Below are 18,225 nucleotides of genomic sequence, written 5' to 3' on the forward strand. Positions count from 1 at the left end.
AAAAAGGGTGGCCGGGTCGCTACCTGCCGTTTGCTCGTTACTGTATTTTGTAGATCTGGGCTTGCCGGCTGTTGCCGAAGTGCTGCCAAGGGAACATGTTGAAGGGGACAGAGAGAGGAAAAGGCTACAGGGACCGTTCCGTTGCCGGGAAATTGATTTCTTGTGCATTTTGGGGGTCCTCCGCCTCCCCCCACCCCACCCCCGCTGCCTTTTTACAGGGACGGGAGTGAAAGCTCCCTTTCGCCATAGAAAGAAATTGGTAATTCCTTGTACTGGTATGTAAACTTGAAATTAAAAAAGGAAAAAAGAAGGGGAGAAAGCAATGGAGAAAGCCAAACATTTCCTATGGTTGTGGCTGGGTAACGATGTGACCATCTACTCAAACAGGACTTGATGCTTTTTATAACTCGGATCTTACTGCGTGTGGAAAATATAGTGTATGGGGGTTGTCTTTAATTGGTTAGAAAATGTCTTGCCACTGCAAATTCCCCTTATACAAAAACTCTCTGAAGCAGGCCTTTTCTGTCGTAGCCCCAACCCTGTGCAATACCCTTCCAAAGGAGATTTCGCAGTGATGCTCCATCTCCTAAAAACTCGAGTTGTTTACTCAGACCTATTTGGAGTCCTGAGTGTTACCCTGTTCAAGAGGTGACTTGCTATTTTAAATGACGATAACAATGTATTTATTGTATTCTGGATCTTTAAATGTACTGTTTTATTTATCTACTCTTTTTATTTTATCGTTTCTGTAGGCTGGTATATATATTTTCTCAATAGCTGGGGGGGGGAGTGGCTTAGGAGAACCCTGTTCATATAGCACCTTGCTAGGAGGTGGGGCTGAGTAGTTTGAATCCACCCTGCCCACTGTGACCTCTGCTGATCGACTATCTGGGTATAGATGCCCATTTGCATTTTGACAAGGCAGAAAATTCACCACCCTACTTTTTCAAGGAGGTAACAAAATATATAATGCAACTAAATAGTTGGCAATGGGTTTTAAATATTTGAGACAGGGTTATTAAACCTTTGCTGTCACCACACTCCTTAAGCATGGCACATGCACAGATAAGCACAGATAAGAGAAAAAGCCTCAGATACATGGGGCTAAGCTATTAAGAAAAGTGAGATAAAGTTGATATAGATATTTGTACTTCGGACATAAGCAGTTTTTTTGTTTTATGCAGCTAGAATGTTGGTTATAGGAATATGGCTAGAAGTAAAAGTTGGAAATTTTTATAAATGTTTTCAGATTGGGTAATAACTAAAAAGGTTTCCTTGAAAACTGTTTATTGTATAAGTGGAGGAGGTAGAACTACAAATATGTTAAGAATCAAGGTTACTCTTCTAAAGAATTATGACTGGGTACTTTGCAAGTCAGTTTATTGCATTCCACTGATAAGGTAAAATGTCAAAAGACGTAGTTACTGATGCTCTCACTTTCTTGGTACTGCCCTTATCTTGTAAACAAGTACAAGTAACAAATGTACAAGTAACAAATGTATCTAAATGTAAACAAGTACAAGTAACAAATGTATCCATTTAGTTACACAGGAAGTACATTCTGTACCATTACTATTTATGACGTCTTTATTTTCAGCCACTGTGGTGCTGCATTCTTGAGATGGAGCAAGGCACAATTATAAACAGTTTATAGAATTCTGCACACTTTATCATGTCACACAGTATACATTTTAAATCAAAGAAGGGATCCAAGAGCTAATTATTGCAGAGTGCAACATCAGCACATTAAAATGAATCTTTTAGAAGATATAGCACAGTAAATTAGAAGTGAGGTCGGCCTTTTTCTGCCTGCTAGTCAGAAGCATGTCCCATTGTGTCCAATGTGGTACACCCAAGTAAATGTGTGTAGGATTTGCATAGATAAGCCACTTCCTTTGTGTGTGTGTGTGTTTGTGTAGAAATAACATGCCAGTTCAAAAAATGCTTCTTTTTCATGGGATTAACTTATGCTGCAAGAAAACTTTTTTTCTCACATAGAAAGCTTTGTTCACATAGTAAAAGGTGAACTTTTTTTTTACATTCACATGGGTTACACAGCAGTAACGAAAACATCAAAGGCTATGACTCCCACCCCTCCACCAGCAGTAATGGGGCCAAGAGGAGTTTGGTTCCATTTATGAATACTGTAATATTATTTGCACCAAATAAAAAGTGTGTGTTTATTGTAAGACACATGGATGTGCCATTTGCCACTCCACTTCCATGACCACACTTTCAGATTTTGCATTGTACATAAAAATTGTGTAGAGCAGACCTGAGGGGCAATGGAGGGGCTACTGAAGTGCAGGAACAAGTTTTGCCATTTTTAAAGTTACATTGCAACAATCCTACTTCACAACTATCCAGTTTCTAACATTAATAGTCCCTGCCTTAGTCATGTTAAAAGCAAAGCTTGAGAATTATTTAATAAAATCTGCTTTTAGAAAAACTTTGGTTAATATTGTAAAGATGAGACAGAACAAGCACAGATTAAACTTTTTAAAAATACTGTTGCTTGTTCCTTTACAAGATTTGGGATTTCTTTTTTTCTGTTTCTTTTAAAATAACCTTCAGTGAATAAACGGTTCATCTGGTATCAATCACTTTAAACATATACATGTGATAAATTGACAGATTGACGATAGATTTATAAACATTCATAGTATCATAGAGTTGGAAGAGACCACATTGTCATGTGCATTGTTATACATACAGATATTGTATTAGATACCAGTAGTAAAACACCACATGCTCTTTGTAGAATAAAATGTGTTTTTAGTCAAAACAATTTTGTTTTGCTACAGTCTATTTAAATAATATTTGTGCATGGACACAGATGATATAAATCTCTATATAATTGTGCAGATCTAGACACACTGGAACAAGCTAGTTCATTCGTCTTGCTACAGTATTTTATTTTGAGCATTTGTCCTCCACAAAAATCTCCCTTCTTCTATTTGTACTATGCATAGTCGGGGAAGGCACTCTGACATTAGAAGGAGGAGGGGGGAATCTCTGGAGACTTGCATACAGTTTTGTATTACTCAACTCCCAGCATGCTTCCTGAGACTTACAAAGGTTTCTTCTTTCAAATCATGAAGGCTAAGGAATATCAGTGGACTTTCAGACAAACTGTTCCCAAATAGACAGGTAATAGGGAAGGTTTGCTGTGTGGCATCCAATATGCAACTGCAAGGGTCAAAACCACACCTCTTGGAAAGGAAAGAAGAGTTGTTTTGTGATTTGAGAAATGATAGACCCGCTTCAGGAAAACAGGAACATAACAATGACAACATGCAGATGCTCTATAAAGTGTGCAATTCCCTACCTTAATGTGCACAATATTATGCTATTGCCCCCTTTTTCTCCCTTCCCTCTTCTTGCTGCTTCTGGAAGAGAGATTCTCTCAAGAGAGAAATTCCTTCCCCGTGTACATACCTCAGTATCTGATAAGTAGAAGCAACATCTTGTTAAGTCTTAGCAAGTTTTTAACATGATCAAGCAATATGAAGGCACTTTATCAAGAACACCACCTCTGAGCATACACATACCCCTTCTACAAGCCTCTTAGGTCCTCCCAAGACCTCACATGGACACTGTGAATCTAATCCAATCTCCAAGTCTCCTTGGAAGAAGTAGTTGAGGGCAGTTTCCTATTGTTTCTACTCCATAGTTTTTCCATGATCCCATAGTGAGCAAGGAACACCGATTTTTAGCCCTGATCTTTAAGGAGCTAGAAAGAGAATGAAATTATTTTGGCAGAATGTCTTTTAGAGACCATGCAACTAGAGACTGAAGCTCTGTTTTGGATCCAAAGGCTGGTGTTTCTACCCCACTGGGGTATATATTTTGAAAGAAAGCGGGTATATAGACCACAGAAGGCAAATGCAAGGTGTCAGAGGTTTTGGGGACATTCAGAAAGGTACAGCTTGTGTTTTGAAACTTGGAGGAGTAAAGGGTCTCCCCATCCATCTTGATTTCATTACTTTCTTCTCATACCTGTTGTTAAGTACCAAAGAGAAGCAGAATCTTGCCTCCATATATGGGCTATGTTGCTTTGTATATCTCTTGATACTGCAACAGAAGGAATCAGATGCATAGTAGGATTGAAACCAGAATGTTAGTGAAATCTTAAGTATGCCCCTTGATTTGAACTGATCCATCAAAAGAAATCACAAGCAGTATTACTACACTTTGGGTTAAATAATGAAAATAGACAAATCTGATGGAAAACAGTTGCCTCACTACACTATATAATATAGGATGGAATCCAATGGGTGTCGCTGCACTAATGAAATGTACCTATCAAATCTGAGGTAGGGAATTTTTTTGGCAACTACCCCTGAATCCCCTCGCCAAAATCTGGCAATTTTTCTTCCCCTTACATCCTGGCCAGATTTGCTCTGGAGGATACCCCAAGAAAAGATTATTGAGTGCTGAATTACAAAGAAGGAATTGCCGTATACTGCTCCCCGTTTGTAGAATGCTCTCCCCAGGAAGGCACCTTCATTATACACCTTTGGGCAGCAGGTGAAAACATTCTTCTTCAACCAGGCCTCTGGCTGAATGACATTCAATACCCTTTTAAATGTGTAGTGGAAGGGAGGATTATTGGTTTGTTTCTGTTTATATTTTTATCATGTATTTTGTGTTTTTTATATTGTAATTTTATGTTGTGAACTGCCATCCAGTATAGGGCAGTATACAAATTTAATAAATAAATAAAATAAATTGACCCCCTACCCATTCTACTGATGGATGGCTTCCAGCAGCAGAGCAAAACCCGTTGGATTTCATTCAGTATATGTGATTTTATAATTACTAGTAACCTATTAAGAAAGATGATGTAAGAACCGTGTTTTTCACGTACACATGAATAATTAGCTTATCATTAGCTCAGAAGTTTAAATTATTTAAGAAATAAAGAGTTATAAGGTTACCATGATGCCAACCACCTTTAAAATACATGAAGCAAATAAATGAAGAAATGCAAGAAGGATCACTGCAGAGTTAAGCAAAAGTTAAATTGTCACTATTGCATTATGAAAATACATTTTCATAGTTTACTGCAATGGTTTCCTGGGGATTAAAAGCTAAAGCTGCAATCTTACACAGCATTAGACATTCTTAAACCCATTGAAATCAGTGGTCTTAGGCATGCCAAAATCTACATAGAATTTGTTTTTAAGAGGATCTAAAAAGCTGTGAATCCACATTGCAAACCCCACACATCTTTTTAAAGATTAAAAATAGTAGCTTTAAGAACATTAGGATGTTACTAATAATTCCAGATGACTGCCATTCCACCATTAGGTGAATCATGAAGTTGCTGGATGCATTATGAAAGGATTAGTTAGTAGAAGGGAGACATTTCTTGAGTTCCAGAAATGCAGTCATATGTGTTTGTTTTAAATTCTCCTGACACACGCCCTCACTAGCATGTATTCTGATGACAAAAAGCTCCATGTAGTATGTGGAAGTGTGTCTTGAGACCATATAAAAATGGGTGAAAGGCATTTTTAGCTATTAACCATTCTGTTTTAACCTTTACTACTTTGATAGCTCTCATTGTGGCTTTGCTTTTGAAGTACAATCATACGGTACATTCAATTCATAAACAGAAAGCTAACCTAGTTCTTATAAAAATAAATTCAATCTGGTAAGAAAAATATCGGCCATTAAATAACGGACGCTGATTCTTTTCTGGGTTTTTCATATGAGTCTGGCTCTGAGGTGCTTTTGATTTCCAGCATTTTCTCCATAGTTTTCCCATCCATAGTACTAGCTTTTTCTTTGGGTTTCTTCTTTTCATGCACCCATGGGATGAAACACAATACAGCTCCTCCGATCATTGGGGGAACTCCTGCTAGGTAGAATGCTACATCATATGTACCCAGGTGATCTTTAAGTATTCCTGAGGAAAAAGAAAATAGTATTCAGTATTCTGTGACGAAGTAACAGACCTGAATACAACACATGCAGACCTCAACTTCAGTATGCTATAAGAAGCAACATTGTTAATGGAAAAAATAGTACTGATCTGAAATCTCTTGAGAAAGTTACACAATTATACAAACAAAGAATAAAAACACACACAATTCTACACTTTGAAAGCAATTACTACTTTCACATGCTTCCTACACAGATTAGAAACAAAAAAAATATGCCTACCTGCAACAGGTGGACCAACTATCATTGGAACAGACATGAAGCCCAAGAGGAATCCAATTGCCTGAGAAACATACTGTGCACCAACTAGCTCAAAGGCAATTGGTGCCATAATGCTAATGAAGCAGCCATCAAAAAGACCCATGAAGAGGCAGACAGCAATGAGACTTCCAAAGGAGTCACATAATGGAATCATCATAGACATCAGGCCAATGAAGAAAAATGAAATCACCTGCATATTGGTAAAGGAAAGTGTAATTGTAAAATCAGAATAAAGGGGCAGGTTTCAGGGTACTAAATATTATGAAGCCATTCCAGATTTTGTTGTGGTTAAGCAATTAAAACTACATTTATTCGGGGAAAGGTTTTTGAAACCTTGCAATAAAGGGAGCACTTCCATTTATTTTCCATTCATTTTCATTTGGAATGCTCTTTGAGTCAATTGTAATTTCTATAATTTATAATAATTGTTTTATGTAATAGTTTTCATTTCATTTTGTAAACTGCCTTGGATAATGATTTTGCATTTGAAGGTGATACAAAAAATATTTTAAAGAAATAATTTCTTAGAACAAAATAATTGCAAGGATATTGCATTTCCCCACCATTTAGAGAGGCTATTTGCATGCCATGGGCACCTACGGAACATTTTCTGAGACTCTTCTCAACATGTACACCACCTAGTTAAAAGTTTAATTTTGTTATGTCATAAATATTTTTATTGTGTTTCACACTATCACAAGTGTGGCAATGTCCATGTAGTTATTTACGAATAAACCAGAAAAAGTAGCAATCAGCAACAACTAAACACCTCTCATCTGCAGCAGTGACCTGCCAATTTATAAACTTTTGAAGTGAGGAGAATTTTTTTTTTTTTTTTGCCAGTTGTGTACTTCCCATCTCTAGTACTAGAGCAAATGTTTTTATATAAGTCTTATTTAATAAGGGAAAACAACAACAGTGAAACTGAACCTTGTATCAAGGCAATCCTCTCTAGAACTTACTTCACTCTGCTGGGGACTAGGTATAGTGCATGTTTACTGTAACAGCATTCACAAAGCATGGAAGGATCATCATCATCATCACTGAACTCACACACGCCAGACCAATTTCAACATTCAATCCATGGTATAATCTTGCAAGCTTGGTAATCTGTCAGGCCAAGTATGGTGAAAGGTTTCATGTGTTTTAAATCACTAACAACTTACTGGCCAATTCAATGTGTTTTAATAGTACCTTCTCTCAAATATATGCTTAAAAAGACCAGATTCAAAATTCTGTGTTGTGCTAATATTAGGATATTGAATTTCAATATTTCTATTAAGCAGAGTCAATCACAATGGAGTTAATCTCTCTCTGCTCAGACTTGTCGTTTCCTAACATTGAAACTTCAAAGAAGAATGTAGTTAGCTTCCCTTCCTGATATCTGCAAAGTCCTGTGAATCGCTCATATGCACCCCTTCCTAATCATACAGGTGAGGAAATATTTACTTAGACCCTGATAGACAGAACAAAAGGATTTACTTGGATACCATCTCCAGCAAGTAGCCCTGCTGAGTCTTGAACATAAAGATATCCTTCTTTGCATTTTGATTTAAGTTCTCTGTGGGAGCCAAACTTCAAGAGAAACTATTGTTCCATCCTGTTAGTCTGCCTCTGATCCAACAGGCTTCCTGTCTGATAAGATTTTTCACAAAGGCAGACCTCAGCATGCCCTGCACCGGATCATAGCTGGTTGGTCCTGACTACATGGGTCCAAGCCACACATTTAGCCCCTAGCATTAAGTGGTGCCCATTTGTTTAGAGCCAATTACTGGTGGAGTACTGTATATAAAATACATAAGATAAAAATAAATCACAAAGCAAAATTACAAAGTACAATATAAATATTACATAGTATCAGCTGCAATCTAAAAACAATTACAATTTCTAATCTTATCCGGGTTGTTATGTATTTGGTGTACCTGTAGATAAACCTTTCTTGCACCCGGAATATAGTCTGCAATTCTGCCAAAGATCAATCGACCAACTCCTGAAGTAATGCCAAGGCAAAGCAGAAGTGTCTCATCTGGAACATGTTCACCAATACGTTCCTTCACATGGTGCAACTGTTCAGAAACAAAAAGATGGCATGAATTCAACAAGAAAATCTACCTTTCCTAAGCATAAAACGGATTTTTCTTCATGATGCTCTCAGTCATATTTTTAAAGTTGCCTGAAAGGTCAATTGGTTACTTCTGAAAGAGATTAACATGACAAAAATACAGACAACTGGAAACAGAGGAAGTTGTGGTCTGCTGTTATATTTCTACACTGCCGTCCATCAAGCCACATGTAACTGTGGTTCATTATCTGTAAACTGGCAAAATATGAGGTCTGCCAGTTTACAGGCAATAAGTACTATCAGAGCTGATAGTTGGCAATGTGATGGCATATGAAGACTCATAGACTGTAATACTGGATAATTTAAAGTTGTTGTTATGCTGTGTTATGGTAATTACTGGAAAATCAATAAAAATTCATTGCGGGGAAAGTTCGTGTGAAAGGGTCTACTCTGAGTATGAATTAATCAGATCCCAACCAAAGACAAAGAACTAAAAGAACTATAAATGTGTACAAAGAAAAATACGTAAAAAATGTAGAAAATAAAGATCTAAGATTTTCCAAGTGTTATCAATAAAAAAATAAGGGGGAGAGAGTGACCAGATACTATTATTTCACACAATGAGAAATGGTTTAAGAAATAAATAAAGATATGTTGTTGAAGGAAAAAATATTAAAGATGGAAGAATAATACAGAATGTATGACCATTAGCTTATAAAGAGTTCAGATGAGTCACGGCACATTTAAAGCCAACAGATTAATACAACCACACTCTCATTACCCCACCCACAAAACCAATTTACAGGTTGGTCAAGAAACATTGCACTGATATGAACTAGGTTTTAAAATAAAAAATGTAATTTCCTTAGACAGTTGTAAACAAAAAAACAAAAACTGAATGTAAAAGCCTAAATCTTCTGATTCTACTAAGTTTGTGAAGTATGTGACACACTGTATTTTATAATGGCATTATAAAGCAGAACTCCTAATGAAGAGAAGTGTGAAAACTAATTGTTTAGTCCTTTTTACTTATGGGTATACACTTTTTGGTACTTAACCCATTAAACAAAAGCATGTTCTTTACACTCTTTCCCCCCCACAAGGCAAAATGCCTTTATTAGAGAATTAAAGTTCCAGAGAATTAGTGTCTTCCTTCAACACTGCTGTTTATAAAAGAAATTATCTGGTGCAGGGTACAGAACACATAGCTGCAATTTAAGCATAGCCAGTGCTGACAAGCCTCGGTTATCTTTAGATGTGCTGTTTACTTCACCCTTTTGCATAATGATAATAAACTTCTCTACCTGCAAGTGCACCCAATTTATTTTTAGTAGGAGTTTATTCCAATAAAGTGTGCTCAGGAATGCTAAACTAAAACAGTTTAAGAATTTGTGGCTTAGGTTACAATACTGTGTCTAGATCTCTGTTTGTCCATCAAGCCAATTGTTCATTGCCTCTCACAGAATTGTTGAAAGGAATAATAAGGGGAAGAGCTATATATATCACTCTAAAGTCCTTGGAAGAGGGATTAAGTAAATCAGATGTGAGGAACCTTTGACCCTCCAGATGTTGTTGAACTACAATTTCCATCAGCCCCAACAAGCATGGTCAGTAGCCAGAGATTATGGGAGTTGTAGTTCAGCAACATCTGGAGGAACTCTGAAGGAAAAATGACAGTTTGTTACCTAGACCAAAGAAAGGGTACTAGTAAGGCTAAATGTTCCTGGAATATGCTTTTAAATTCCAAAAGGAAGCAAGTGGCACTTCAAAAAGACTTAACTTCACCCATATCATAAATCTTGTACCAGAGTCACCCCACAACCAACAGAAGAAAATAACATCACAGTATTATTATTATTATTATTATTATTGCTAAGACCCACTTAAGACTACACACAGGAGTCTGGGAGAAGCTTGGTTATATCCTATGAACTACCCAAACTTGGATCATTGTGGTTTTGTATGTACAATGGTTTTTGACAGTACTTCTAAAGTCAGTGATTTACCACTAATGTTAACATCTGCAAGAAATGTACACACAGAAAAGCACTAAAGACACTACAGTATTTGTTTTAACTGTTATCATGCAAATGAATCATTTATAAAGGTAACAGTACTCTATACATCTTAAATGCCACTGATTTTATACTATTAGCTGGTGTGTGCCAGTCTCTCGCTTCCAGTCACCACTGGTGATAATTTGCAGCAATTAGAACTCCACTTATTTAGTCTTCTAGAAGTATATACTCAGTCATTTAGAGAGTGAAAACTAACACAATTAATACTGCTCCCTTATCAACAGTAGGAAATAGAGGGCACCAGAGCTTTGCCGAATTTACCATGGACCATATGGCACGGCTGAACAACAACAAAACATTATTTATACAAATATACAAAAATAAACATTATTTTTCAATTTTCTGTAGGTTTTGTTTCATTTCAAGAAATAATTTTTATTATTATTGTTTATATTTATATATATATAGGACACCAAAATCTTTTAAGTGCTTAGGGCCTCTAAAGGTCTTAATCCAGCCCAGACTATATGCTTTGCATGAAATGTCCCAGGTTGGATTGGGAAAATTTCTGTCTGAAATTGATGAGCTAATGCCAGGAAGTATAGACCAGAAATAAGAAACCTCTGGCCCTCCAGATATTGTTGGACTCCCAATTCCCATCAGGTCCTGCCAGCATGGCCAATGGATGATAGGATTTATAATCCAACATCTGAAAGGCTACAAATTCCCTATACCTGGAGTAAACAATACCAAAACAGATGAACTGACTCAGTATAAGACAGTTTCTAATGTTCTTTATAATGCTGTTTAATAAGAAAATAAGGTGGCTACACACACACACACACACACACACACACACACTGTAATATCAAACACCAGCCAGGTACATGTCAACTTGCCCATTTCTGTTCCATTCAAAATTAGCTACTTTTGAATGCTGAACTCAAGACTTTCAAAGTACATTAACTTAAGGAATATATACTCTTCATGCCCCTACTCATAGCTTATATTTCTGGGGAGTTCAAGAGTGTAATAAAATTGTGTACTAATAGCCACAAATAAAACTGCTGTGGTTATAAATCCTACATTTAATTAAACATGCTGAGGGACTTCTGTTCCACCCCTTAGCCTTTCCGGTGTCTCAAGATTCCACAATGTCACATATGCTGTTTAACTTCTACATGAAAATGCAGGGAGAAATAATCCAGAGCTTTAGACTGAAGAATCATAAATATGTAGATGACACACAGCTCTATTTCTCTTTTCCAGCGGCTAATCCCAGGCAGGCAAGGCCAACTCTATGAGGCTGAGTGATACAGCTGCCTCAGGGGGGAGATGCTGAGGTGTGGGAGGGGGCAGAGCTGTGTGTGCCATGTGGCCTGCCCTGTACCCCCTGTGCTAGCCTGCTGCCCTCATCTGTGGTGGAAGATACTGTCCTCTTACCAGTATTGGAGTAAGAGTCAACTACCAGTCAAATTGGCTTCTGCCAGTGGCAATCCTTGGGGTCTCAAATTTCAATAATGCCCTGTGCAACACCAAAATATGGTGCACAAACCCCCACAGGCTCCACACTCCCCTAGATCCACCTTTGCCTCTGCATGTGCCTTGGGGAGGGCACCATCTTTTCCTTTGCCTTTGGCAGCAAAATGTATTGAGCTAGTCTGTAGGCAGGTTTCTGAAGTACTGAACCGATGGCTGATAGCTAGATTGGACAGAATAAAGGTGAACAAGGTGGAACTTAATCCATCTAAAATTGAAGTGTTGTGGGTAAGGAAAGAGACTATTCTGGATAGAGGATTACAACCGGTCTTGGACTGTGTTGCACACCTCCTAAAATACTTGGGTATACTCTTGGACTCAGCATGACTTGGGGAAGCTCAGGTGGCTGCTGTGGCCAGAAGCTTAGGCTGATCTGACGGCTGTGACAAACTAAAGAGAATGGAGATTGTCACAGTTATCCATGTGCTACTGACATCCCAAATTGGCCACTGTAATATACTCTGTGTATTATATAAAACACTATAATACATTCTATAATACAATATGTTGGGCTACCTTTAAAGACTGTTTGGAAACCTCAACTGGTAAAAAATGTGGCCACAACTCCAGGCTAGAACCAGGTAAGCAGCATATTGAGTTGCATTCAATGTAGCACTAGTAACTCGTTCTGTCAGCAGGATTCATGCATATGCAGTGGAACTCCCTGCTTACCTGGAGAACCCCTAAATCTGTTTAAGGGGTTATCCCAACTGGAGGGAGGGAGGGAAAGTTCTGTGGTACAAATATAAATCCTTGTGTTAATGGAACAAGTGCATTGAATGCTACCCATTATACAAATATTGTATCAGTTGCACTGATTGCCAGTGTGTTTCCAGGCCCAGTTTAAAGTGCTGGTCATGACCTTTAAAGCCCTGAACAGTTTGGGATCAGGTAACTTAAAAGGATTGACTATACCAATACAAGTTTGCCTGTGCCTTAAGAGGATGTTCTGTTGAGATCCCCACAAGCAAAGTAAATTAGTTTGCCAAGCACAAGGGCCAGAGATTTTTTAGCAGTGGATGCACAATTGTGGAATACTATCCCATTAGATATTTGGCCCCATCCCTGGATATTTTCAAGATCTATTTATCTAGTCTTACAAAAACTAACAATGACTGGGAATCTAATTGCCTTGCACCATGCTAGATTTCTTAATTTAATAATATAGGATTATTTTCTTGAAATGCTTTTAAATGTTATTTACTCTATTTTATTGTTGCAGGTTATGTGAACTGCGTTGGGAAGAATTTTACTCTTGAAATGCAATACAGAAATTATTAAATATAAATGAATGACGACTTTGGAAGTGTGTGTCCTCAGCCTTTTCAATAACCCTAAGGTTAATACCATTCATTGGTCCTTTGCACTAATTATGGTATTAGATAACAAAAGAGGCTCATAAATAAACATTGTGAAAGCAGCACTATTTTAATGTTTTGTACAGAGTGACATCAAAGCTATTATATCACTCTGTGAGGCCACCAGCAACCAAGTGCAGCTCCCCCGCCCCTGGTCTAGTATGTAGCCAGTGAGGAATAGAGCGGTTTATATTTCAGTATTTTTTCTTTTTTCTTCCCCCCCCCCCTCCAATTGTAAAGGTACAGTTTATATTCGGGCCAATACAGTAGCATAGTTTCAGCTTCCATTTGGGTGGAAAAGGCTCAGAAACTTCATTGCATTTGTGAAGCTCACTGCACTGTCATTAAGCTTATATACATGCTACATGTGAATTCACATTAAGGATCACAGCCTCAAGAGAATGAGTAATTTGATTATAACAGAGATTCATGTGGAAAGTAATACAATGGATGATGAACTGGGTATGGCCATGGGGGATTCAGGCTGTGGTCATATACAGTTAACTTGCAGTAAGTCCTACTGAACTCACTGGGGCATACTTCTGAGCATACATGCATAGGATTGTGCTTTAAAAATTTAATCCCTAACCAGTTTGGATTAACTTGCTGTAACTTGCTCTAAGCCACAAGTTTAGAGTATATGGATAATCAGTTGATCGAACAAGTTAAAGTCTTAAAATACCTCAGCCTTATTTTTCAGTCAACAGAGTCATGGGGAGCACATCAGAAATATGCAAAGAAAAACGTGTCTCAAAGTGCATACAAAAGGTGGCAATCACATACCATCAGCAATTAAAAGTGTTTCAAGCTAAACTTCTAGCACAGTTATTTATATGGAGCTCAGCTTTGAACAGGAGCTCACCTTGTATCTACAGAAGCTGTTCAATCTAAGTTCCTAAGGCATTTTTCCCCCGGTTTCATCCTGTGTTCCAAATGCTTCATTGCGCTTGGAGGCTAATTTCCCCTCTGTTGAATTATAAATTTGGTGTAGGACATTCAGTTATTGGCTTCAGCTGAATTTAAACCCCACCAGTCTACTACCCTTAGTATCGCAAAATTGTCATGAGAGCACTTGACTAAAATTGTCAACGCACTTGACTAAAATTGTCAACCAAAAGCTTTACTTTTCTCGTTTATCACCACAACAGTTATTAACACTGAGTTTCAGTAAAGCAAATAATTTTATTAGATGGTGCCTATATGATATTGAACGACAGAATGATTTGGCCATGATAAAGAAATTTTGTCCATGGTATGATTATTTCCCACCTAGTCGTTTTGACACGTTGGCACCCTATTTGCAAAATTTAACAATTCCAAAATACAGATGAGTTTTCACTTACACAAGATTAAATATACTCCCTTCAACTGTACTTGAGGGTTGATTTCAAAAAATTCCGCTGGAAAAAGAGTTATGTCCATGTAGAGATGGCAGTATTGAATCAGTAGCTCATGTGTTTCTAACTTGAATTCTTTATAAAGATTTGAGGAATGAGGTTATTACCCCTCTACAACTATTCATACCAGGTCCCTCAACCATTGCTACTGTGTCGGCAATTCGAATAAGTTCTATTATTTGATTATTGATGTAAACTTCCAGAATGTATTTTGTATAGTTAAGTTTTTACCTCTATCTCCAGTACATTTTATTTTACTGCTATGCCTTTGGCTAGTGGCTGATGAAAATAAATATTATTATTATTATTATTCTTGCTCTAAATCCCTGGAACAAGGAAGTAAAATGATCTATCATGAGAAATAATATTTGATGTCAGCCAACATTTTATATGTCTACTGCCTTGTTGCATTTAACATTCATGCCTCACATTCCTTTTGCTCTTCTGCCCTTTCCCTCTTCCAATATTTTATAGAAGTTTCAAGAGAAGAATATTTCTATATGCCAACAAAAATAGCACCGATAAGTAGTCACTGATAATTATGATGAACAATCACCAGTTTGGCCTGGTGCAAACACGGCAGAGCACTGTTAAAGAGAGTACTGTTCTGTGGAGGGGAAAATAGTTTCCTGACATTTTTAAAATGAACATCTATAATGTATCACTTTCAGATGGAAGTAAAGGGGCTAGACTGCCAGGTCAATATTGACAAGTGCAAAGAAGAGATAAGAAATGCATAGTAAGAAATGCAGTATAAAGGGGGGGAAATTCACTAACCTGGGCAGTCAAATTGCAGCAGAAGTTGAGATCTGAAGGAAGATAAATGTAAAGATTAGAAAAGCAAGTACAGCACACAGGAGCCACTGAAGATCTGGTGCCTTAGAAAATGTCCAGCTAAAAATCAAGATGGCACTGTAATACACAGGTACCATATTAACTTTGGATAGGAAAAAATGTGTAGAAGGTGGCATGGATGAAGAAGAAACAGAAAGAGAGAAAGAGGGGAAAGTACACAAGAGGAGGATAGTGGGAATAAATATTATATTTAACAGTCATACTTGAGAATATCTAAAAAGATAATCAAACTTATTTTTATACAGACATAGAAAATACTGTTTTAAAGCAGCTAGTTGTTATCGAGACAATTATGCAAAATGCTCAGTAAATGCTTAACTAAGTAAAAGTAAATTAGGAGTTAATTCATAAATTCATACAGAATTTGGAACCTATGCTTGCCAAGACTGGGTTGTGCCCTAGACACTTGTTTTGAAGATCACAGTAAGTTTGACACACAGTGCTCTGCATTTTGGGTAAAATATCCACAAAGTCATTCTTCCTTTTAAAAAAAAGATATTGCCAAGTATTATTTAAGGCTGGATCCAAAGGGCCTCTCTGGCATTGGGAAGGTATGTGTGTTTACAGGGGCAGGGGTTCTCTACTTTTCTCTGGTTCTGTTCTCCAGCAGCCCTCTAAAGCACATACCAAAGTTGCTACAGTCCTCCAATTTTAAACTTAGGCACTGGGCAGGGGCAGACACAGCAGAGGTAAATCCAAAGGCAAGTAAATTGTTTTATAATCTTTTCCAAGCAATCTAAAGTTGAACTTCAGGAATTTAGTCTGAAGGGTTTTTTTTGGGGGGGGTCAATAGTTCATTAATGACAACTTGTCGAGAATCCAGACACTGAAGGTTAAGATGGGGTTAGACAAGCAACGTTAGCAATGTTTCAGGTATGAGTTTTCATCATTATACATAATGCTACTGGTGTTTTTCAATGGAGTAGCCTTATTCACAGCCTTAGCTGAACAAGCTAGCTACCTCTGTCTATTATCAGGTTGTCTTTCAGCTCCAAATTGATAACAGATGTCCACTGTGAGCAGGCTTCCTAGTAATTGCTCTTGAGCAGGCATTTGCAAACTCTGGCCCTCCAGATGTTTGGGACTACAATTCCCATCATCCCTAGCTAACAGGACCAGTGGTCAGGGATGATGGGAATTGTAGTCCCAAACATCTGAAGGGCCAGAGTTTGCCTATGCCTGCTCAAGAGCATCACCAATATGGAGATGTCACGGCATAGTCACAGGGTGTCTGCACACATTGCACTTGCCTTGCAGCATCCTTGAGCTGTTTCCCCTGATGCCACCAATCATCAGTAGTTAGGGCACAAGGCAATCTATTCGGAACTACTATTTCTTGCCTGAGTTAGGCCTTCAATGCACCTCATGAGCAGGCTGACCTCATTTCTATTTCCTAGTACAAATTCAATTTTAGAAAAGATACGTGGATATATAAAAAGTCTTGATCAATACCCAAAGCATACCCATTTACAAAAAAAAAAAAAAGACCATGCAGGAAATATGAGATATACAGAAGGTAGGACAAACACTGAAACCAAGAGGTCCCCTTAGGTTTATCTAGCACCCTTTTTTATCAAACGCTAGATGCAAACCTATGAAATTCACTAAATTGAAGTTGCACTTATTCAGAAACAGAGATCCCTACCACAAACAATTTCAATACTTCAAAAATGAGCAAGGATATTCTCTAAAGAAGCCACAGCTGCCAACTCAAATGATTTATCCAGTTTACAAGACATTGCATTGTATTATATATCAAGTCAACACCAAAGACATAAATTTGCAAAGGAGGAAACAAAGACATTGTAAATTATTTAAGCATCAATGCAAGCAAACGTTCAAAATATCACATCACACTGCAGTAAAATCTGAAGTAGACTTCTGCTTGGGGGGTTTTCTAAGTGTACTGAACACCTGTACATGAATGCTTCCTTCTGCCAATGGGATGGAGTCTGAAAAACACACTTCAATGTGCTCTATCAAGAATAGAATTTGGGTCTCATGCTCCCCATGTTGGTTTTGTCACTGCTTCCTAAGATTTTATTTTTTCTCAATTTGTAGCAAACAACTTGGCCCAACACACCTTCATTTCTCCATGTTAGAACACCCAAGGGGCGGAACAGAGAAAGGGAGAAGGCTACTAGAACAAGCAGCCAGTTATTAGTAAGAAATAAACCAGACAGAGTCGATGAAAAAATGGGAGGAGGGGAGGAAAATGGGGTAAGAGAGAGAAGGGGGAATGCAGTAGAACTGAGGTAACACATTGAGTTGTAGATGCATCTACATGCTGCCAGTTCTGTTGTGATGCAGAAAAGCAAGAACAACCTGAATTCTCTCACTATCTGTCCTAAGTTTTACATACAAAAACCTTACCCCATAGGCTTCACATGCTTCTTCAATAGATTAAGTACCACAATATTGGCAATCATAATACCGAACAACAAAGGGATGCATTCTCCCAGCACTTACCAGAAACAAAGGAAGGGACAGAAAATACTTTAAATGTGCTTTTTGGGGATTGTAAACTCTTCAAATATAACCGATTCCATAAAAACGATTTATATTTCTTGCTAGGGTTTTACAAAAAGTGATTTTCAAACGAAATCAGAGTTAATATTTTAAGTAATGACCCAGAAATATTCTGTGTGTGTGTGTGTGTGTGTGTGTATGAATGACTTATTTGTCTCATAGCCTTTGTGCTAAGGATTGGACACACAAAAGCAGATCCATCCTTCCTGCCCAAATATTGGGAGCTATCCTCCAGATTTAGTCTGCAACTCTAAACC

The 18,225-nt window shown here is 37.7% G+C and overlaps 1 protein-coding gene across 1 annotated transcript in view; it reads right to left on the reverse strand.

The window, feature by feature from the left end:
- Positions 1 to 1,363: 1,363 nt before the first annotated feature.
- The window catches only part of SLC16A10 (solute carrier family 16 member 10), a 40,164-nt gene continuing 23,302 nt past the window's right edge, over positions 1,364 to 18,225 (reverse strand). The window contains exons 4-6 of the mRNA XM_083433703.1: positions 8,133 to 8,276; positions 6,172 to 6,400; positions 1,364 to 5,914 (exon numbers count right to left, since the gene is read on the reverse strand). Coding sequence (XP_083289829.1) covers positions 5,679 to 5,914; positions 6,172 to 6,400; positions 8,133 to 8,276 — 609 coding nt within the window. The 3' untranslated portion in view covers positions 1,364 to 5,678. The remainder of the gene's footprint in view (positions 5,915 to 6,171; positions 6,401 to 8,132; positions 8,277 to 18,225) is intronic.

Source organism: Podarcis tiliguerta (assembly GCF_965153285.1).
Source record: "Podarcis tiliguerta genome assembly, chromosome: 3".
Lineage (NCBI taxonomy): Eukaryota > Metazoa > Chordata > Lepidosauria > Squamata > Lacertidae > Podarcis > Podarcis tiliguerta.